The following is a 23,684-nucleotide window of genomic DNA, read 5'->3' as shown; positions in this document are numbered from 1 at the left end:
GAAGAAAATAGGATAAAACTTAAGCATTGTCAAGTTAAGTGAAAAACATTGATAAGACAGGTGAAGAAAGAATTTGAAATTAAGTTGGTCATAGAGGCAAAAACTCATTAATAAAAAATTAATAAAATAATATATTTTTAAAATATATCCAAAGCAAGAAACCTGTGAGGGAGTCGGTCAGTCCATTAGATGACCAAGGGGTTAAAGGGGCTCTTAGGGAAGATAAGACCATTGCAGAAAGACTAAATGAATTCTTTGCTTCTGTGTTTACTAATGAGCATATTGGGGAGATACCAGTCCGGAGATGGTTTTCAGGGATGATGAGCCAGACAAACTGAACAAAATCACTGTAAACCTGAAAGATGTAGTAGGCCAGATTGACAAACTAAAGAGTAGTAAATCACCTGGACTGGATGGTATGCATCCTAGGGTACTGAAGGAACTCAAAAATGAAATTTGATCTATTAGTTAAAATTTGTAACCTATCATTAAAATCATTCATTGTACCTGAAGACTGGAGGGTGGCCAATTTAACCCCAAAATTTAAAAAAGGCTCCAGGGGTGATCCGGTTATCTAACTATAGACCAGTGAGCCTGACTTTAGTGCCGGGAAAAATAGTGGAAACTATTCTCAAGATCAAAATGGTAGAGCTTATAGAAAGATATAGTTTATGGAACACAGTCAACATGGATTTAACCAAGGGAAGACTTGCCTAACAAATCTGTTTCATTTTTTTGAAGGGGTTAATAAACATGTGGACAAAGGTGAACCAGTAGATGTAGTGTATTTGGATTTTCAGAAGGCGTTTGACAAAGTCCCTCATGAGAGGCTTCTAGGAAAACTAAAATGTCATGGGATAAGAGGCGATGTCCTTTTGTGGATTACAAACTGGTTAAAAGACAGGAAACAGAGAGTAGGATTAAATGGTCAATTTTCTCAGTGGTAAAGGGTAAACAGAGGAGTGCCTCAGGGATCTGTACTTGGACCGGTGCTTTTCAATATATATATATATATATATATATATATCTTGAAAGGAATACTACGAGTGAGGTTATAAAATTTGCGGATGATACAAAATTATTCAGAGTAGTTAAATCACAAGCTGATTGTGATACATTACAGGAGGACCTTGCAAGACTGGAAGATTGGGCATCCAAATGGCAGATGAAATTTAAAGTGGACAAGTGCAAGGTGTTACATATAGGGAAAAATAACCCTTGCTGTAGTTACACGATGTTAGGTTCCATATTAGGAGCTACCACCCAGGAAAAAGAGCTAGGCATCATAGTGGATAATACTTTAAAGTCGCTGAAGTAGATCTTTAAAAAGTATGTGCGCATGTACTTTTGTTCGTGCAACCGGCTGCGCAAAATCGGCAGCCTGCGCGCGCCGAGCCACGCAGCTTGCCTCTGTTCCCTCCGAGGCCGCTCCGAAATTGGAGTGGCCTTGGAGGGAACTTTCCTTCCACGTCCCCCCACCTTCCCTTCCCTTCCCCTACCTAACCCACCCCCCGGCCCTACCTAAATCCCCCCCCCCCCCACCTTTGTTGGGCAAGTTACGCCTGCTTGAAGCAGGCGTAACTTGCATGCGCCGCCTCGCATCCCCGGGCACAGGCCGCAGTGCTGGGGGACTCAGGACTGTCCTCCCGGCCCGCCCCCGAACCGTCACCACGCCCCCAGACCCGCCCTGGACCGCCTCCTGACCCCAGACACGCCCCCAGACATGCCTACTCCCACCCCTTTTACGAAGCCCCAGGATTTACGCACGCAAGGCTTTTAAAATCTAGCCCATTGGCTCAGTGTGCTGCAGCAGTCAAAAAAACAAACAGAATATTAGGAATTATTAGGAAGGGAATGGTTAATAAAACGGAAAATGTCATAATGCCTCTATATCGCTCCATGGTGAGACCGCACCTTGAATTCTGTGTACAATTCTGGTCGCCACATCTCAAAAAAGATTTAGTAGTGATGAAGAAAGTCAGAAAAGGGCAACCAAACTGATAAAGAGGATGGAACAGCTCCCCTATGAGGAAAGGCTGAAGAGGTTAGGGCTGATCAGCTTGAAGAAATGGCTGAGGGGGGATATGATAGAGGTCTTTAAGATCATGAGAGGTCTTGAACGAGTAGATGTGAATCGGTTATTTACACTTTCCAATAATAGAAGGACTTCTAATAATAGAAGGAATCCATAAAGTTAGCAAGTAGCACATTTAAGACTAATTGGAGAAAATTCTTTTTCACTGAATGCACAATAAAGCTCTGGAATTTGTTGCCAGAGGATGTGGTTAGTGCAGTTAGTGTAGCTGGGTTCAATAAAGGTTTGGATAAGTTCTTGGAGGAGAAGTCCATTAACTGCTATTAATCAAGTTTTCTTAGGGAATAGCTATTGCTATTAATTGCATCTGTAGCATGGGATCTTCTTAGTATTTGGGTAATAGCCAGGTTCTTGTGGCCTGTTTTGGCCCCTGTTTGAAACAGGATACTGGGCTTGATGGACACTTGGTCTGACCCACCATGACAATTTCTTATGTTCCTATGTCCTTTCTTCATTTGGAAAACTGACCATCTAGCCCTGCCCTCTGTTTCTTGTCTTTTATCCAGTTATCAATCCACAGAAGCGATATTACCTCTTATCCCATGGTATTTTAATTTCATGGAGGGCTTTTGTCAAATGCCTTCTAAAAAATTTTGTACACTGTTTCAACTGGCTCACCTTTATTTGCATATTTATTTACTCTTTCAATAAAATGTAATAGATTTGTAAGTCAAGACTTACTGTTGCTAAAACATGTTGAACTTCACCCATTAAACTGTGTATCTACTATATATGGCCAGTAAATATGTTTTTAAGAATGTCTACCATCTGGCCTGGCACCAACATTCGGCTTTCCAGTCCATAGTTTCTCCAATCACCCGTAGATCCCTTTATAAAAATTGGCATACCAGCCACCCTCCAGTCTTTAGGTTTTGTGGTTGTTATAAATAATAGGTTATAGATTACTAGCAACAAGTTTGCTATTTCATGTTTGAATTCTTTTAGGTCTTTGTGGTAGATATCATCCAATCCTGGTGATTTGTTACTATTTAATGCCAGTTTAATCTATTACATCCTCCATTAAGACAAACATTTGTTTTAGTTGCTCAGAATCATCACCATCTAAGAATGTGTTTAGCGCTGGCATGTTTCTAATGTTCTCCTCCGCAGAGACCAAGGCAAAGAAATCATTCATTTTTCTACTATTTCTTTATCCTCCCTGAGCATACCTTTTAACCCTTGGTCATCTAGCAGCCCAACTGACTCCCTCACAAGAATTTTGCTTTTAGCTTCTTCCTATTCTTATGTTCTTATATGAGGAAAAATAGGAAGTGATCTCTGGAAGTGAGCCAAGTTTGGGATTTGGCACACCTTATGGGACAGGGAAAGGGAGGAGCAAAAGTGTTCAAAGTTTTCTCCAGAAATTATACCACAAGTACCATCTAGCATTTCTCGCCTTGAAATACGGTCATTATGGATACCTTTTTGACTGGCTGTATGAGTCAACTTTGCATGTTTTCCTCAGATACTATAAAAATAACTGAAAATTATGATATTCATTTTGTAAACTTTTCTGATTGACTTCATGACCGTGAAGGGAAAATTCCTGCACCACAATCCTGTGGTGCTGCACTCTTTAAGGAAAATTATATTTTGATGAGAAGTGTTGAAAATGTTTATAATGTGGCCAGGAAGATATGTTAAAGAAATATTTCCTTGAAGGACTAAAATTTCTTTTGGAGACCATCCCTCCCCACTTCATGGTTTATTATTTCTTGTCATACAAACAGCAAGAATGTGAGGGAAAAATGGATGAGCAAAGTCCATTTTCCACAGACATTTTAAATTAGATGGCCTTCTTAGAAATCTTTCTAGAGGAGAATATAGTCTGAAGTACGCTTTTGACTACATTCATCTTTTAACTAGACAGAGTCTGGACTTTGAAAAACTTCTCTCAGAACAGAGATTTTCTGTTCTATAGACAAATAATCAAGGTTTATCCTCATCTTAGTAGGGATTCTGAGTTCAAAAAAGAGAGCCTTCATAGATATTAGACAGCAGGTTTGGGGTTTGGGAGTAGTTTTTCTGAAATTTCCTCATAAATGTATTATTTCATTATATTTTCTTTGATGCAGAACAGTTTAAGATGTTCTTGAGTGCAGTGGCTGGGCCCACCCAGCCAGAGCTTTCTGACACTGTACCTCAAAGCTGTCGAGGGATTCCTATCCCTGTGACGGCAAAGAGGTGGGCCAGAGCAGGAAGGCCATCACGGGATCCCATCCCTGTGATGGTGACAAGGGGTACCAGAGCAGCATGGCCATTGCGGGATCCCACCCCCATGATGGCGAAAAGGTAGGCAGGAGCAGCAAGGCCATCATGGGGATCCCATCTCCTCAGCAGCTGTAGTAGGAATTTGGCTAAGCTTATTGAAAAGGCCCTATGTGTATGTGGTAGAGAATGGGAGCTTTAATGTGTGCATTTGGGTGAGAATGGGAGCCTGGGTATGTGTGAGTGTGGAGGTGTGAATGGGAGCCTGGGTGTGTGTGTGTGGCTTAGAATGGAAGCATGTCTGTATGTGAGTATAACTGGGAAGCTGGGTGTGCATTTGCCCTGGTGAGAATGGGAGCCTGGATGTGCATCTGTGTGTGTGAGAATGGGAGCCAGGAGTGAGAGTGAGAGCTTGTGTTTGTCATAGAGCATGTTAGAGTGAGAACTTGTGTGTGTGCGTGTGTGTATGGTAGAGAATGTGAGAGTGAGAGCTTGTGGGGGGGGGGGGGAAGGGAGAGTATATGAGAGTGAGAGCTTGTGTTTGTGATAGAGCATGTGAGAGTGAGAGCTTGTACGTGTGTGTGTGAAGAAAATGTAAGAATGAGAGCTTGGTGGGGAGAGCATATGAGAATGAGAGTTTGTGTGTGTGAGGGAATCTGTGAGAGAAAGCATGAGCTCTGTATGTATGTTTGTGTGTGTGTGGGGGGGAGGGGGGATGAAGGGGAAAAGACAGTAGGAGAAGAAATAGAATGAGAAAGACTCAAAAAGGAATTAGGAAATGACTAAAAAGGGAAAAAAGTGGAGGAAGTGACGTCACTTCCCATGCTGGATGCTTAGGAGCGGAGTTCCTCATATACCGGAGCTTTTTCGGGTGTAAACAGCGAATATCGCAGCACTTTGAAACGAAACCTAGCATACCAGGTACAAGAAATATACCGGAGCATGACCGCAAAAAAACCCCCAATAGATTTCAAGAAATTCTCCTATAATAAGACAGGAGAGGATTCGGAGGCAGAATCAAACAAAATGGCGACGGAAATCGAGCCGGAGGAGTCGGGTGCTGAAGGTGGTGACGCGGGGGAAGTGAACTCCGAACCCCCGACCCGCTCAGAAATGCGATCCTGGTTTATTGAAATTCGCCAGGATATAAAAACTTTTAAATCCGAACTGGCCATTACTCTACAGGAGATAAGAGATGATCATGCGGACATGGCACGCCGGATTGACGAGACAGGCATGCAGCTAGACGACCATGAAGAGCGCTGGGCTAACCAACAAAAGGAACTGATTGTCTTACAAACTCAGCACTCCGCTCTAACAGACAAACTTGAAGACATCGAAAATAGGACCAGGCGCTGTAATTTGCGCTTCAAGGGAGTGCCAGAATGTGAGGAATATAAGGACTGTGTTTCGGTGATTCAAAAAATCTGCGCCTTGATCTTGGGAGTGACACAGACTGGTGACGCAGGACCCAACTACAGCACCCAGATCGAGAGGGCACATAGATCGCTGGGTCCCAGACTGGGGAATAATCCAAGAGACATAGTGGTATGTTTTCACTCCTATGCTTATAAGGACAAAATTGGATTGATATCTTCGTTTCCCGCTAGCTGTTGAGATGAGGCTTGAGGAGGGGGTCTTTGAGGAGGGGGTCTTTGAGGATTCCTGCTTGCAGAGTTTCCCCCACAAGCAGGCCTCTTACCCTCCTGCACTGCCTTCTCCTAAGTGGCTGAGGCCGCCGACTTCCACGGCATGAAGCCACCCTTGGAGGCCTTGCCCGCTCAACCGAGTGCTGCCCACATTATTCCCAAGTGGCCAGGAGGCCGCCGCTGACGCCACACCATTGCGGCCCAGACCGCCATCCTTGGGGCCTTCACTCACGGCAGGGAGCCACGAGTCAGCTGTATCTTCAGCAGCATGGAGCTGCCAATACTGGGGCCTGTCCTGCGGCCTGGGGCTACCCCTAAACGATCCTTCGCAGCTAGACACTGCCGATAGTCTCTTCCTGCTTCAGCCTGCCTCTAGGCGCGTGGCCACACCTCTCTTCAAGATTAAAAAGCCCGCAGCTGGATATGCTCCGGGCCTCATCTGATGACGTCTTCCTGAGCGTCTTCCTGCTAGCCCTATAAAAGGGCTTCTCCAGCAGTCCTGTTTTGCCTTGCACCGGAGTTCTTCATCCCTGGAGGTTCCTGCCTTCCAGCCCTCTGTCAGGTCTTTGTTCCTTGTTCTTTGTTGGAGCTCCATGTCCAGTCTTGATTCCTGAGTCTTCATGGCCTCCTGATGTTCCATGTCTTCATGTTCCAAGGTTCCTAGTCCAGGCTTCCTGATGTTCCACTTCCTGATGTTCCATTTCCTGAGGTTCCGAGGTTCTGTTCCTCCTTCACTTGTTCCAAGCCCTTTTGACGTTGCAGCTCCTTTGGTTCTCCAGATGACACCTTTTTGGGGTAAATTCGTCTCTTCGGTTCCTGTTCTTGCCATTGGAGTTTCATCTCGGCTGGATTCCCTTCCTGCGCTTGTCCCTCTCTCCGTGTGGTCTGTAACCAGCCTCTCCAGGTTGTGTAGGGTGCGCAGTGGGACAGGGTGGTCCGTGACCAGCCCATTGGGTCCACCCATGTCGGTGGGCTGTGTAGGGCGCCCTGAGAGACAGTGGTAATGTCTGAACCTTCCAAGCTCCTCATCTCGTCCAGAGTCTTCCAAGTTTCTCATCTCATCCAGAGCCTTCCAAGCTCCTCGTCTCGTCTAGGGTCTTCTATGTCATAAGGCCTTCATCTGCCCTCGTCCTCAGTCCAGCCTGCTGCTTCTTGCCGATACCTAGCGGCAGGTCCAAAAGGGCTGAGAATGGTCAGAGGTCTGTTCAGTAACCAACATTGCGTTGTTGGCTTTCCAGAAGCATGCAGGTCAGTAGAGGGTCATACATTAGTCTTCACCCATGCTTGGACACACCTCGCCTATGTCGGTGTTGCTCTGGAGTCGTCTGGGTCGTGACGAGGCCCAAGGGCACACAATCTCCTCAAGATGGGGCACTCTCCTAGCGTTCCCAGTTCAATTTATTTTTGTTTTATTACATGATTGGTAGGATCTGTTTGTTTTGTTTGCTTTTTACATGATATACTTCTGTATTTATAAACTGCAATAAATATAAAATAAATTAATACAGATTAATAAGGTATTATTAATAATGGTAAGTGCTTTAAATAATTGAGGTAAAATGTTTTAAAGTTTCCCGCATGATGCATAATGGCTGTTGCAAACTACTTAGATAGCCATTGTAGGGTGCAGTATATGGCAAATCATCCATTGTACCTGAAGATTGGAGGGTGGCTAATGTAACCCCAATATTTAAAAAAGGCTCCAGGGGCGATCCGGGTAACTATAGACCAGTGAGCCTGACTTCAGTGCCGGGAAAAATAGTGGAAACTATTCTCAAGATCAAAATCGTAGAGCATAAAGAAAGACATGGTTTAATGGAACACAGTCAACATGGATTTACCCAAAGGAAGTCTTGCCTAACAAATCTGCTTCATTTTTTAGAAGGGGTTAATAAACATGTGGATAAAGGTGAACCGGTAGATGTAGTGTATTTGGATGTTCAGAAGGCGTTTGACAAAGCCCCTCATGAGAGGCTTCTAAGAAAACTAAAAAGTCGTGGGATAGGAGGCGATGTCCTTTCGTGGATTACAAACTGGTTAAAAGACAGGAACCAAAGAGTAGGATTAAATGGTCAATTTTCTCAGTGGAAAAGGGTAAATGGTGGAGTGCCTCAGGGATCTGTACTTATACCGGTGATTTTTAATATATATATAAATGATCTGGAAAGGAATACGACGAGTGAGATTATCAAATTTGCGGATGATACAAAATTATTCAGAGTAGTTAAATCACAAGCGGATTGTGATACATTACAGGAACACCTTGCAAGACTGGAAGATTGGGCATCCAAATGGCAGATGAAATTTAATGTGATCAAGTGCAAGGTGTTGCATATAGGGAAAAATAACCCTTGCTGTAGTTACATGATGTTAGGTTCCATATTAGGAGCTACCACCCAGGAAAAAAATCTAGTCATCATAGTGGATAATACTTTAAAATCGTCGGCTCAGTGTGCTGCAGCAGTAAAAAAAGCAAACAGAATGGTAGGAATTATTAGGATGGGAATGGTTAATAAAATGGAAAATGTCATAATGCCTCTATATCACTCCATGGTGAGACTGCACCTTGAATACTGTGTACAATTCTAGTCGCCGCATTTCAAAAAATATATAGTTGCGATGGAGAAGGTACAGAGAAGGGCAACCAAAATGATAAAGGGGATGGAACAGCTCCCCTATGAGGAAAGGCTGAAGAGGTTAGCGCTGTTCAGATTGGAGAAGAGACGGCTGAGGGGGGATATGATAGAGGTCTTTAAGATCATGAGAGGTCTTGAATGAGTAGATGTGAATTGATTATTTACACTTTCGAATAATAGAAAGACTAGGGGGCATTCCATGAAGTTAGCAAGTAGCACATTTAAGACTAATCGGAGAAAATTCTTTTTCTCTGGAATTTGTTGCCAGAGGATGTGGTTAGTGCAGTTAATGTAGCTGGGTTCAAAAAAGGTTTGGATAAGTTCTTGGAGGAGAAGTCCATTAACGGCTATTAATCAAGTTTACTTAGGGAATAGCCACTGCTATTAATTGTATCAGTAGCATGGGATCTTCTTAGTGTTTGGGTAATTGCCAGGTTCTTGTGGCCTGGTTTAGCCTCTGTTGGAAACAGGATGCTGGGCTTGATGGATCCTTGGTCTGACCCAGCATGGCAATTTCTTATGTTCTTATGTTCTTATTTATCAATAAGAATACAACTAGTAGGTCTCAGACCTGCATGCTTACAGCCCACCCATGTTAACTTTGTGCCCACCCAAAAAATCAGTTCTGGCTATGCCACTGCTTGAGAGAGTGGGAGGTTAGGACACTGTGCTATATCTTACTTGATTTTTTTCTGTCAAGATAAATGGATATCATTCCAGGCAGAGTTGAAATAGGGTAGTAGATTAATTTATTATGCTTTGGTATTTGCTTTTGTTTATTTTATAATTTCCTTATTGGTATTATGTTTGGCTTCTTGTTCTCCACATGTTTAGGATTTGAAAAGTAAGGAGAATAATAGTTGCTTCTTTTTCTTTCTTCCCCTATATTGTTTTAGACAACTAGCCTTTGTTTTTCTGATATCTAAGTTGATTATTTTTGCCATCTCTTTTTTAAAATTCTAAATATATAATTTTTAAAAAGTGCCACTTGCCTCATCATAGACCAGGGTTCTCAAACCAGTCCTTGGGGCCACCACATCGTTACATTTTCAGTATATCCTGAAAACATGACTGGCTTGAATAGAGAAACTCGAGAGCTATAACTAACTTCAAATCAATTAACACAGCTTGTGATTTTTTTTTTTGGTAAGTCACATTATTTGATTTGCATAATATTGAGTAGCAATGACTGATCTGTGATTAGCCTATATTTGCAAGCTAACCAGCTCATTCAAATATGTGTGGTGCCAAGGCCAGAATAATGCAAATTATTTGAAATTCCTCATGTTATCCCCACATTAGGCTGTTTACTGCATGGTAAACAGCATTTGCCTTATGGTAAATTACCTAACCTGGATTTGTGAATGACGCTCTTAGATTGGAAGCCCTCTGATTATAGGGAATACTGTACCTACAGTGCTTGAATGCAATCTGCTTTGAAGTGTCATAAAAGGTGAATATAAATCAAATCAAAAGTATGTATATGTTCCATGGTAAGATAATCCAGTCATTTGATATCAACTTTTATCAAGCATATATGTTATGCTTATGATATTCAGTTTTATGTATAGAGGGAAGGACAAGTTGAAATGGTAAATTATTTTTCAAGATGTATGGTGGCTGTTCAACATTGTTTGTTTGAAAATAGATTAACATTGAATTGTACTAAAACTGAGATGTTTAGGAGGGGGATGCCAGGGGAATCTAAATTGGATACTTTTACTATGCCTGATCTATATGTAATATAATTTAAAGCCTAATAGGGAATTTGGGGTTTTGGTAGATGCAGAAAAGTCCATCAGGGATCAGATTTTGGTGATTGTTCTTGTTATTTCTAACTCCATCAGATATGCCAATTGTGATTGTTTTTAGAAGAAGCTAACTTTATCAAAGTGATTCATGTACTGATAGTGTCTAGATTAAATTATTGTAATTCACTTATTGTTGGCCTTCTGAAGAAGTATGTGTGTAGTTTTCAGCATGTGCAAAATTTTGCTATGTGTCTTGTAATGGGTTCCAGAATGTGGCAAGATTGATGCTGCTAATACTGCATAAATTACATTGAGTATAGACTCCAGGTTAAGATCCTTTGTATGGCTTAAAAGACATCGCATGGGAATGGACCAAAGTACTTGAGATACTGGTTGGACTGTGATTATCTCAGTCTTCACAACAGGGTAAATTGGAAGTACTCTGTATGAAAAATATTTGATTATCTTCCACCAGACAGAGAGGATTTACTTGTTTGTTGCACATTTGTGGATTGGTTTTGAGGAGGACTGGTGCAGATAGCAGGGTTGGTTGGCTACAGACTAAGATGTGTGAGCACATTCATCGGCCCATGCCCAGGGTCATGGTCATTATATAACATATGTGCATATATGTGCACATGTTATAAAACAGCCTGACCGCGTGCATATTTGTATACAGTTTTAGGTGGACGTGCGCTTATGCATGCAAAAGCTGCTTCTACCACGTTAGTGGCAGGGATTTTAAAAAACATGCGCGCCAATGCCATTACCAGTTTTCCCAGTTTGCCCAGGTAAGGAATAGGACTTCCAACCCCCCTAATTTAATAGCCTCCTTTCTTGTTAGCCTCAGCATTTAAAACCCTGCTGATCTGCCTACAATTTTTTGTTTTACAACTTACAAGTCATCAATAACAGAAGTAAAGTTATGTGGCAGGGGGCCCCAGTGTGCAACTGTGCCCCATGTCCCATCCAGAGGACACTCATGCCCCGCCTCTTTTTTGAAACTTTTCTTTGTGCATGAAGCAGCAAGTATGTGCATATTCGGGCAGCTTTAAAATCCGCTCAGTGAATGCTGGCCTGCTTTGTGCTCATATCTCCTTGTTTTGGTGCACACCGGCCTTTTAAAATTTACCTCTGAATGTTTTTAGGAAATTGGTAAAGACTAGGGATGTGAATCGTGTGCCCGATCGTCTTAACGAATGGGTTCGGCTAGAGGGGGAAAAAAATCTGATCGTTGGTGATGTGAATTGGAATAGGTTCCAATTCACCTAGTTATTTTTTTTTTTAGTAAGGCCCGACCCTTTAAAATTGACCCCTTACCTTCTCCCACCCTCCCAAATCCCCCCAAAATGTTTTACGATTACCTGGTGGTCCAGTGGGGGCACAAGGACCGATCTCCCACTCTCGGGCCATCGGTGCCATTTTGGCTGCCACTCAAAAATGGCGCCGATGGCCCGATAAAAAAAAAACCCCACCCGACCCTTTAAAAACGACCCCTTAGCTTCCCCCACCCTCCCGAGCCCCCCAAAACATTTTAAAATTACCTGGTGGTCTAGTGGTGATCCCGGGAGCGATCTCCCGTTCTCTGGCCGTCGGTTGCCACTCATAAAGATGGCACCGATGGCCCTTTGCCCTTACCATGTGACAGGGTATCCGTGCCATTGGCCGGCCCCTGTCACATGGTAGGAGCACTGGATGGCCGGCGCCATCTTTAAAGATGGCGGCGGCCATTTTTAAAGACGGCGGTGGCCATCTTTAAAGATGGCGCCGGCCAGCCGGCCGGCAGGGGAGGAATGGAGATGCACTTTGGGTCAGTTTATCTGGAAATAGGGATCAGATCGGGGGGAGACCGATTTGTGGACCCCAAAACATATACAGGCCGATACAGTAAAGTGCGGCCGCAGTTACCCCGTTTCTAACCCGCTGTGTACTCACAATTTTGCCACGTAAGTCTAACCCACAATTCACTAACTATTTTTACCGATCCCTACTGCTTCTTTAACTCGATGCATATCCCTTTCCACCCACTGGGCGGCTAAGTGCAAGAAGCATTTTTTTTTCTGTGGATTGGGTTGGTTTGGGACTGGGCAGCTAAGTGCGAGAAGCATTTTTTTTTCTGTGGATTGGGTTGGTTTGGGACTGGGCGGCTAAACTTCGTCTCTCTCTGCTGGGGCTTGGATTGGGTTGGTTTGGGACTGTAGGAGAGCCATCCACTTCCTGGTACCTGTCATTTCAAACATCATTTGAAATGACAGGTACCAGCGCACTCAGGATACTGTATAGGCACTGTATAGCGCCTATACAGTAAAATGGATTGCGCTTCATGGACGCGGCTTGCATTTGCATGCCATTTAAATACAGTATCGAGCAGTAGGTGATCCAAACTGTGCGTGCGGCAAATGCGGGTGCTCCAGGCACTAACGCATCTCTTTCTACCGCCCCTTACTGTATCGGCCCAATAGTTATTTCCTTTTAGATGGGTTTGTTAGGGAGGGTAGTGCTTGGAATGGAAGGCCTAATAGCTAAATACTGGGGTGGGGTGGGGGGCAGTAGGAATTGGGCCACAGGCCCATAATTTACCTAGTTTTGTAAAATAAAAACACAGGCCTAACCAGTTATATTCAGTCATAGTCGGTTAGGCTTTAAAGTTATCTGGTGACATGTAGCTGGATGTCTTTAGGCAAGAATATTCAGTGGGATGTTTATCCTGCTGAATAGTGGAACAAGTTATCCAGCTGACTTTAGACAGATAACTTGACTGTTCGCTGGCTTACTGAATATTGGCTTGTCCGTCTACATTATGATTACTCGATTATCTTTTATTGTGTTACTTGCTCTTCCTCACCTACAACATCAGTTTGTTGTGGCATATTACAAGTTTAACAAATAAATGAATGAATATAAATAAATGATTTAAAAGACAAAAAGCAAAAGCAGTGCTTAAAGTGATACATGTTTTTGTTTTTGTTTTATTTTGTTAATAGATATGAAAATAAGGGCTGAATCAGAAAACACAGCAGTAGAATTAAACAAATTCCATGAAAAGGCACTCAGCCCTGCGATTGGGACTAAAAAGAGAAAATCATGGAATGATTCACCTGGACAATATAAAGTTAAAAGAAAAGACAGATCTTTGCCTAAGTCTGATATGAACCTTTGGTCACAAGAAAAGAGGTGTACTATAGGGTGTTCTCATCCCCAGCAAGCTGGTGTCAAAGATCTTGATACTTGCAGAAAATCCCAGCAGTGGCATGGATATAAATGTGAAAACCAGGAAGAAGAAAATCCACTGCCTGAAGATCTGATGAATGAGGAAAAAATGGTGAAGTGCCAAGTGATTTGTGATAGAATTGGTGACTTGTGGAATCAAGCAGAGACGATTTCTGACATGGAACCAGGGATTATCTTTCATGCATTAGACTGTGGGACATTCCAGAAGCATTTACAGCTAAATGGAGGAGAAGAAGAGATGTCCAAGTGTTAAAATAAATTGCACTCAGAATCATATTTTTATTAAATATTGAGGAAAAGAGATCTTAACATGGACCCTAACAAGTCTGCCATCAATCTTTTTATGCCAGTCATAAATATAGTTTAAAAGTGTTTTATAGTAATTAGACACAAATAAATATAAACCTGAAGAGCTAAGTTCAGTATATAATGAAACATATTTACTATTATCAGGAATACATGATTTGTATGTGTGAAAAATGAGAAATATGCAACATGTATGTGCTGCAATGACTAAAATATGTAGATGAGTTATTGCATAAAAATTGCTTGATACTGTATAATTCTAAGTTATAGTTTCATGTATTTGTAAATAAGCACAAAATAAAAGGCAAAATGTTATTTCAATATATTATTTATATTAAAATATTAACAAAAATAACCACATGCAAGTGAAATATCCAGTAAAGACATTAAAAAATCACTTTAGATAGTACAATTACATAATTTCAAAAAAGCAGGAGAAGCATATCATACATATATTAAAAGTATTAATTGCCGCTTCATGCAGGTTACCTCCATACCTTCTGTTAAGGGCAGTAATTGATTGCCGCTCTGTGCAGGTTACCTCCTTGCCTTCTGTTAAGGGTAGTAACTGACAATCCCTGCTGGTTACTCCCATGCAGAAGTGTTATACCTAAAGTTACCATAGGTTATCCAGTTTCTAATTTCCATCATCTAGCCTGTAGGGATCTGCAATGTTTATCCCATGCCCCTTTGGATTTCATTATTGTTCTTGTCTTCACAGCCTCTTACAGGAGGGCATTCCATGCATCCATGACCCTGTCTGTGATGAAATATTTCCTGATGTTGGTTCTGCATTGTTCCCCCTAGAGTTTCATATCATGACCCCTAATTCTGCAGTTTTCTTTCCAGCAGAAAAGATTTGATGTTTGTGCATCACTAATACCTTATATATTTGAAGGTCTATATCATATCGCCCTGACTTTGTCTCTTCCGGGAAACACATATTCACCTTGCTCAGTCTGACTCTGATCTCATATGGCTTTTGATGCAGACCCACACAATGTTGGTCAACATTTTCTGGACTGTTACCATCCTGTCCATATCCTTTTTGAGATAAGTTCTCCAGAACTTAATACAGTACTCTAGGTGAGGCATCACCAAAGACCTGCACAAGGGCATTATCACCTTTTTACTGCTGGTTGTTCCTCTGTCTATGCAGCACAGCATCCCTCTGGCTTTTGCCATTACTTTGTCACATTGTTTCATTGCCTTCAGAGCAGCAGACACTATCACCCCAAGGTCCCTCTCCCAGTCTGTGCTCATTAGTCTTTCATCTCCCATCTCATACAATTCTTTTGGATTACTGTACGTCAAATGCATGACTCTGCACTTCGTGGCATTGAATCCCAGGCTTCCTTAAACCACTTTTCATTCTATCTGCAACCTGCCTGCAACCTGCTTACTTCCCAGATATGATCGCCAAGGCCACATACATCCTGGCCCTTTTGGATGGTTAAGCCTTGGACTGGGCGTCACCTCTCTGGGAGCGAGCAGACCCGGTCCTCCGGGACATTCCAGGGTTCCTGGCCCTGTTTCAATCCATCTTTGAAAACCCTGGTCAACGAGCCAAGTCCGGTTCATCCCTCCTGCATCTTCAGCAAGGCTCTTGCCCTTTAACGGACTACGTCATTGAATTCCGCACCCTTGCATCGGAATTGCATTGGGACGCCAACTGCTTACGTTCCATATTTCTTGCCTCGGATTAAGGATGAGCTGGCAGCCCGAGAATTGTCCTCTACCTTGGACTCTCTGATTGACCTTACTGGGCGCATCGACCGTCAACTACAAGAATGCTCTCTGGAGTCCAGAGCATCCCGTAAGGCTGCACAAGGACAATTCCGAGTCAGATGCTCATCTTCTCCTAGACTGAACCCACCGCTGAATCCAGTGGAGGAGGAACCCATGCAGATGAGTAGAAGTAGAATTTCACCAAAAGAACATCAGCATCAACAGCAGTCTGGCCTATGCCTGTACTGCGGCCAGCTGAGCCATGCTATTGCTTCATGTCTGGTCTGTCCGGGAAACTTTCAGGCCTATGATCTGATGGAGGACTTCTCCTAGGCCTAACCTCGCCATCTCCTCCACTGACCGTTCTTGTATAAATAAAGATGGACAAGAGAGTTCCACACCTTGGCACTGGTGGACTCCGGGGCCAGTGGGAACTTCATTCTAAAGCAGCGCATGGAACATCTACGGATCCCTACTATCTGGTCTCCGGCACCCCTACTTCTGTCCTTGATTCAAGGGGAACCTCTTCCTGGTGAAGTTACCCACACTACAGCTCTCATCCAACTACGCACCGAAACCTTGCATATGGAGACCATCTCATTCCACATCTTAGACAAGGCCATCCATCCCATAATATTGGGACTACCTTGGCGGCAACAGCACACCTCACACTTCAACTGGGACATCTTACAACTCTCTCATTGGGGCCCTGCTTGTCACAAAGCTTGTCTGGAACTCGCTTCACAATTGACTTGTATGGTAACCACAACCATTCTTTCTGGCCTTCTGCCGCAATATGCATCCTTTTCCGATGTGTTCTCTAAGAAGGCCATGGATACATTACCTCCACAACGCTCATATGAACGCGCGATCAACTTACTACCTAAGTCGGAGTCCCCAGAATCTATCCTCTCTCACAGTTGGAGACCCAAGCCATGTCAGAATACATTAGAGAAAACCTGGCCAAGGGTTTCATTCAGCCCTCCAAGTCCCCTGCAGGTGCAGGGTTCTTCTTTGTAGGGAAAAAGATGGCTCCCTGCGCCCCTGCATCCACTAGGGATGTGCAGAGGGACGCCATACATTGCATTCCGGATACGTAATCGTCGGGGGGGGCAGATATGTTGCATACGTCTGTATGGCGTCCCGATACGGTTATACGTCGAATCCCATTCGTTAGCCGGCTAAAATTAAATTTACTACAATCCCCCACCCTCCTGACAACCCCAAGACTTACCAAAACTCCCTGGTGGTCCAGCGGGGGTCTGGGAGCACTCTCACACTCTCGGTACCAGTTCAAAATGGCGCCGATAGCCTTTGCCCTACTATGTCATAGGGGCTTCCGGTGCCATTGGTCAGCCCCTGTCACATGGCCATCGGTGCCATCTTGTGCTCCTGCCATGTGACAGGGGCTGACCATTGGCACCGGTAGCCCCTGTGACACAGCAGGTCAAAGGCTATCGGCGCCATTTTGAACTGGTACCGAGGGTGTAGAGTGCATGGGATGGCTCCCGGACCCCCTGCTGGATCACCAGGGAGTTTTGGTAAGTCGGGTTCTTCAAAGACTTGTTTGAAGGCTGAGATGAAGAGGGCCAAGTTGAAGAGTATAGGGTCAGAATGCTCCCACAAGGGAGAGGTCCAAGCAAAGGCCTTGCCATCCAAGAGAAAAGAATAAAGGTCATTTTGACAGAGTCATTGGGGAACAACGCCGGTTGAAGGAGAAATACTTGTGGCATTGGTTTAGAAAACCGCGACAGTGCTTCAGGTCACCAGAGTAGTGAGGCAGATTGGGCAGCGGAACCATGTTCACTTTTACTTCACCTGGTCAATACCAAGCTCAGGCATAACACATGGAAATAATTGTGCTAACAGTCTCCAAGAAGCAGAGAATCAGCTTGTGAAGAAGAGGTCTTTGCTAATTCAGTTTAACTTTACATATCAACCTATGGGATTTCAAGTTGTAGTTCCTTTAACTAGCTTTTTCTGCATCATAATATCCCTACAATTTTATGTGGGCTATATAAAACTATAGTTATGGAACATGTCTAACCAGGCACGTGTCCTGGCTCAATAGATCATCTCTGACCCTAACATTCAGATCTTCTGACATATCCACCACATATTTAGCCCAGTCTCATGTTCCAAAGAGATACTGACTTCCAAAGAGTCTGAACTAATATATTCACCAAGGTGAGTTTGTCACAATATGCAATTCCTCTGTTATGTTATTTTCTTATATTAGCCACACAGTTATTTTTCTAATGACATCTCTCTATACATAGTATCATTAGCAAATGTGAGTCCATATTGATAATGCTATTTCGTTTTCTTGTTTTTATCTGATACATGGACATTATCTCTGGACTCGATATTGAACATTGAGATGACAAGCAGAGAAAATTTACTGAGAGTAGGTAATATTAGATCTCAGTCCATCATCTATGGAGTTTAAAGCAACAGAAAAGCATATTTTTTTACTACAAAAAATGCTTCATCCTTTATCTAAAATGTTCTTTTGAAGGCATACTTTTCTTCGGATTAGAACAGAGTTTGCATTTTCAATTTTCATTTACTAAACACGAAAATATTTTACTTGGAGGGAATGGTATTAGGGAGAAATGATTCTCAGTTTGCCCTGAGGCTTAGTGAAGACAGGATTTGATTTGCTAGGTTAGGCTGGAATCTGGATTGATACACAAAGATGAGAGGGGTCTTTAATAAAATTTACATTTCATTTTCACTTGACACTAGTCTCTTGTCACTGTCTGCCTGAAAGTAAGATTCAAATGACTTTTGTCAGTAGCCAGACATAGCCAGATTGAAAAAAAAGGAGAAACTTAGTATATGTTTCAGAAATTGTTGTTATATATATATATTGAAGACAAATGGCTAAACATGTTAAAATCAAGATAAATGATGGCTAAGTAAACAGATAGAGGGAAAAACAGAGAGACAGAGAATGATTCCTTTGAATTCCAATTTATGTTACTTAATAGTGGATAGATGATATAAAATACTACTGCTGTTATAGGAGCTTATTTTTTAACTATCATGGATATATTCTTATTTATTATTATTTTATTTAGCTGTGATGCAGAATAGTCAGGACTGGGAAGAGAACAGACTCCACGCTGGACTCTAGTAACACTCTTTTTAAGTAACTTTATTCTTTAAGCAATAATAAACAAAACAGTAGCTTGTTTAAGCAGTTCAACAAAACAATCATATCTTACAATGTGTGTATTCTCGAGCCTTCTGTCTCTCTCCCTGGCCTCTCCCATCCTTCTGGCCCTTGCAATGTTTTACCCTATCCCAGAATCCCTTGCTGGATTGGGTCTTAAGGAGGACTGGTATAGATAGCTGTACCCAGTCCTTTAAGGTGTTCTGAGAGAATTCCTTACCTACTCTTTCCCAATAGCATAAATAGCGAACATATTGTACTTTTTCTCCCCTATACCTACTGTATAATCTTTAATTCCATTCTGACTTTTCAGTTTCTCAAGTTAATGCACTGACAGCGGGGAGCCCAGGCGAGCGAGAGATCGCGAGGAACATCATCACCTACCCTTTTTGGAGAAAAGAACTGAATAAAACATCCAGAGACTCTTTCGTGAAGCACGGAGTGAGGACCTGATCCTCCCATCTCAGCTGTGAGAGGGAGGAGCTTTGGTGACGTCGGAGGACTGCGACTGCCCATAAGAACGTGGGCAGACGGCGCACCGCCGTCGTCGGTGCGCGCTGCCTAAGCCGCATGCTCCGTAAGGGGCGCACGGCTTGGGTCGGCTTAGGTCGGCGAAGGCGAGAAGGCGCCCTCCCCCCTTGATGTCGAAGGTGATGTATGGTTCGGATCGTCTCTCGAAAGCCCTAATTTGATTTGAAATAACAGGAACAGTGAGTAGAAATTTCAATTTGTGTTTTTGGAACATTTTATTTGTAGTTGATATCTATGCCACATACAAAGCAGAAGGGAAGGGTTCGCCCGGATGCCTCAACCCTGGTTAATCCTTCCCCAGTACAAACAATTTTGACAAATTTCTATCCACCTCTGGACTCAGTAACCCTGGAGAATCCCGTTGTAGAAGTGGTAGGAGAGCAAACTCCACCTCTACTGGGAGAAGTGAGCTTAAGTCCCGGGGCGCCAACTATACCTCCTCCTCCAAGGAGTAGTGTGACCACTAGAGATCCTAGCTCACCTGACATACGGGTACCGATTATACAGACAAGCTTGTTGGAGGCGGAAGCTAGTGATGTGAAACTACATAATCAAGATCGGGGAAAGGAACTTGGGATCCTACCCCCTAAAGAGAAAGGAGTGATGGAAGAGAACTTGGTTAATCCCAGGATCTCAATATCATCAATAGAATCGGAAACTAGCCCCCTATTGAGAAACCTCGCTGACCAGGCTTATGTCAATGTATCTTTTCCACCTCAACCACCCGAGGCCTTTCCTGGTAATCAAAAAACAGTGACTGTGGAAACATTATGGAGTGCTATGAATACGTTACAAAATAACATTTTGAAATTAAATAACAGCATAAAAGAGATGCAAAATGTATTGATACATTTAAACCCCATGGTAATTAACTATGGGGTAGAAATAAATAAAGTGCAAGAGAATTTATCTTCTATAAAAATGGTACAATCATCAATAATTAAAGGTGAAACAGCTTTAAGTAAAAAGGTTGAAGTGTTAGAAAATCAGGTCAGGTATACAAATTTAAGGTTTATTAATTTCCCTAGGTGTAAGGTGGTTTCTCCTAGGGAACAATTAAAAAACTATTTTTTGGATATTTTGTCATGGCAACCTGATCAGTTTCCACAGGTAGTTAATGCTTATTTTGTAAACGAAAAGAAATTAGATGTTTCGGATCAGAAAGATAAATCTTTGGATTTAACTGGGCTAATTGAGACATCTTATTCCGCCCAAGTAGAGTCAAGAGGAACTCTTTTGGTTAAATTTGAGAAGTCCCTGGATAGGGACAGAGTCTTAAAAGCTTTTTATGAAAAAAAGATCTTCCCTTTACTTGGGCCAAAAAATCTGGATTTATCCAGATGTCTCAAAGGAGACACAAGAAAGAAGAAAAAGATTTATCGCCATGGCTAATACTGCAAGAACATATGGAATACAAATAATGATACGATTCCCATGTAAATGTGTCATGCGGGTAGATGGGGTTAGATACATTTATTATGATCCACTTCATTTAAAGAAATATCTGGAAGAGCGAAGGAACTCAAATGAGGGGAATAGTACCGTGATCTAATTATTAGTTGTGAAGAAAAAATAGTCCAATTCTGTTATATATTGAGTACTTTGTAAATTTTATATTTTGCTCGGAGCTCCCCATTGGTTTAGTAACTGAATACAAGAAATGTTATTAATATGGTCTAAAATCAGTGATTCACTGTTATTTTGTATTATTTCTATATCTTGTATACTTTAAGGATATTCAAAGTTATTGAATATTGGAAAACTTGAATGATACTTATTGTAAGTTGAAAATTCATAAATAAAGAATAAAAAAAAAATGCACTGACAGCTCTTTCTACCTAGTCTTCAGGCACGAATAGCTGTTCACTGATGTCGATATTTTTGGCCATGAAATACTGACCTGTGATTAGCATCACCACTAACAAACTATTTGTTTCCATAGTGATATCATATCCGTATAAACCTCTTCTCATCCCATGAAAGCAAAAATGATTTGCATGACATCATTCCACAGGCAGATTGTTTAGTACCCATCTCAATAGATCATATTCTCTAAATTAAAACTCCATTTGTTCTTCATTTCACTTCTGATCACCTCATATGACATCCACATAGTTGTTTCCACACCGAATTAAGATGACATATTGCCTTACGATATTTTACATCGGCCAAGATTTGAGACATTTAAATATATCATATTTCTAAATTTAAAAATAAATTATACATGATGTTAGTTCAAAAACAGGACTACAGAGTTGGTGCCTGTCTCCACACTCTGCATAACTGGTGTTTATGTGCCCTTCAAATCTTTCTCCTGTTCATGACAAAACACATTATCTTCTTTATTTAAGTGTCTCTTCCCCTCATTATCCCTTGTCAGACATTCCATATAATGATCTCATGCACATCTGTGTAAGGGGCAGAGAGATGAAATGAAACATGTTCCAATTACTGATATTACCACAGTATGTGGACATGAAGACAGGAAAACATACTTCAAGGAAAAAAAATAGGTTGAATTTTTACATTTTTATCTCTGAAATAAAAGCATATAAGTCAGAAAAGAAAGGCTAAATTCCAGGCACTTTAGTTTCTCACACACACACACACACACACACACACACACACACACACACACACACACACACACATACACACACACACACACACATATACACTGATATGATTTCTGGGTATGTGGGCCCTTGGCCCGAGATGCAAGTTGTTACTACCTGTGAGAAGGACACCCACAGGTCTGCACCGTCAGGAGGCGAGGTTAGAGACAGCGGAGAGCTCTGGGTGAGGCAATAGAGAGGACCTGCGGCACCAGGAGAAGACCCCTGTGGAGAATAGACTGGAGGCAATACGTGGGCAGGGACCCCGTGGGAAGGAATGCCAGACAGACCGCAGAGCAGGGGGGCGTGAGGCTTGACCAATCAGGAGATACTCCGGAGGGCAACACTGAAAGGAGGAACTGCACAGCGTAGGGTGATGATGTAATGCCATAGGCCAGCCCACAGGACAGGGAAGCCTGAGCTGAGCCTCTAATGATGACATAGCACTGCCTCAAGGAGCAGAGAAGTGCTGGCAGTCTCAATACAATACACAGGCACAACTCTGAGGAGCGAGGAAGCGCGCAATTTCCAGGGAAGCTGGAGAGCGCTACCCCAAGGAGCGGGGAAGCTCTGACAGTCACTATAATACATAAGCACGGTCCCGAGGAACGGGAAGAGCGACCAGTCTTGTTCAGGATGCGGGCACAACCCTGAGGAGCATGGAAGTCCCTCTGTAGAACTCACGGATAGTTTAGGTGTCCCAGAGGTAGTCCCAAGGAATGGGAGGCCTTGCAGGTTAGAAACCAGGAGACGCAGAGCCAGCCCAAGGAGCAGGGTAGGCCTGCAGAGCAGAGCCAGCCCAAGGAGCGGGTAACAGACAGGGTCCAAGTCCAAAGCATGAAGCGAAGTCTCAGGAACATGTAGCAGTAGTCGAAGACGTATGGAACTTGTTGCCAAGTCGGCTAGCTGAGGGCGAAGGTGGAGTTTAAATACACCAGTCTGATGATGTCATCAACCGGAGATGCCCACAAGGTTCCCGCTGATAAGGCTTCATTGGAGGGTCCGGTGGCACGCGCTCATGCCTAGGGAGGCCTGAAGTCGAGGAAGATGGTAGCAGCATCCAATCTGCCATGAGGAATCCCGGGTAACGTGGCAGTGAAAGCTGGTCTGAGCCGTGAGCAGCCCCCAGATAGGGCAGGAGAGCAGTGCAGGAAGTAAGTAAACGTGGTCGCAGCCATCTCTGACTGACGGGCATAAAAGTACCCCCCTCTTAAGGCCACTCCCCGGGGGTTTGGGTTTGTGAGGATGCTTGGCTTGGAACTGTCGAATGAGATTCTTGTCCAGGATATTGACCATGGGCTCCCAGCTGTTTTCTTCAGGCCCAAAACCCTCCTACGACAGGAGGTACTCCTGTCTCCTGCCATGTTTCTTGATGTCCAAGCTGTCTTGGACTTGGTAGGTGACATCAGCCTCTGAGAATAGTGGTACGGGATCCGGTGGGTTCTTCGAAAATCCAGAAAGAATCAGAGGCTTCAACAGGGAAACATGAAATGCATTGTGAATTTTGAGTGAGAAGGGCACTGAAATTGATAGGTAACAGGACCCAGGTGACGTAATACAGGAAAGGGGCCAATACACCTAGGAGCAAAGTGTGTTGAAGGCAGTTTGAGGTGAATGAACTTAGTGCTAAGCCACACCTTATCTCCAGGTTGAAACTGGGGTATTGAGCGATGGTGAGCATCGAAGTCCCTTTTTGATCTCTGGGCAGCAAGTTCGAGCAGCTGTTGGATATTACACCACAGTTGGTGTAATTCTT

At 42.9% G+C, this 23,684-nt stretch overlaps 1 protein-coding gene across 3 annotated transcripts in view; it reads left to right on the top strand.

The window, feature by feature from the left end:
* PKHD1 (PKHD1 ciliary IPT domain containing fibrocystin/polyductin) overlaps positions 1 to 14,176 on the top strand; it is a 1,284,809-nt gene extending 1,270,633 nt beyond the window's left edge. For all 3 annotated transcript variants that reach the window (XM_029596114.1, XM_029596113.1, XM_029596115.1), the window contains one exon: positions 13,324 to 14,176. In XM_029596114.1, coding sequence (XP_029451974.1) covers positions 13,324 to 13,823 — 500 coding nt within the window. In that variant the 3' untranslated portion in view covers positions 13,824 to 14,176. The remainder of the gene's footprint in view (positions 1 to 13,323) is intronic.
* Positions 14,177 to 23,684: the final 9,508 nt, after the last annotated feature.

Source organism: Rhinatrema bivittatum, chromosome 3 (genome assembly GCF_901001135.1).
Source record: "Rhinatrema bivittatum chromosome 3, aRhiBiv1.1, whole genome shotgun sequence".
Taxonomy (NCBI): domain Eukaryota; kingdom Metazoa; phylum Chordata; class Amphibia; order Gymnophiona; family Rhinatrematidae; genus Rhinatrema; species Rhinatrema bivittatum.
The sequence above is the reverse complement of the archived record's forward strand: the minus strand, read 5'-3'. Positions and strand labels throughout refer to the sequence as shown.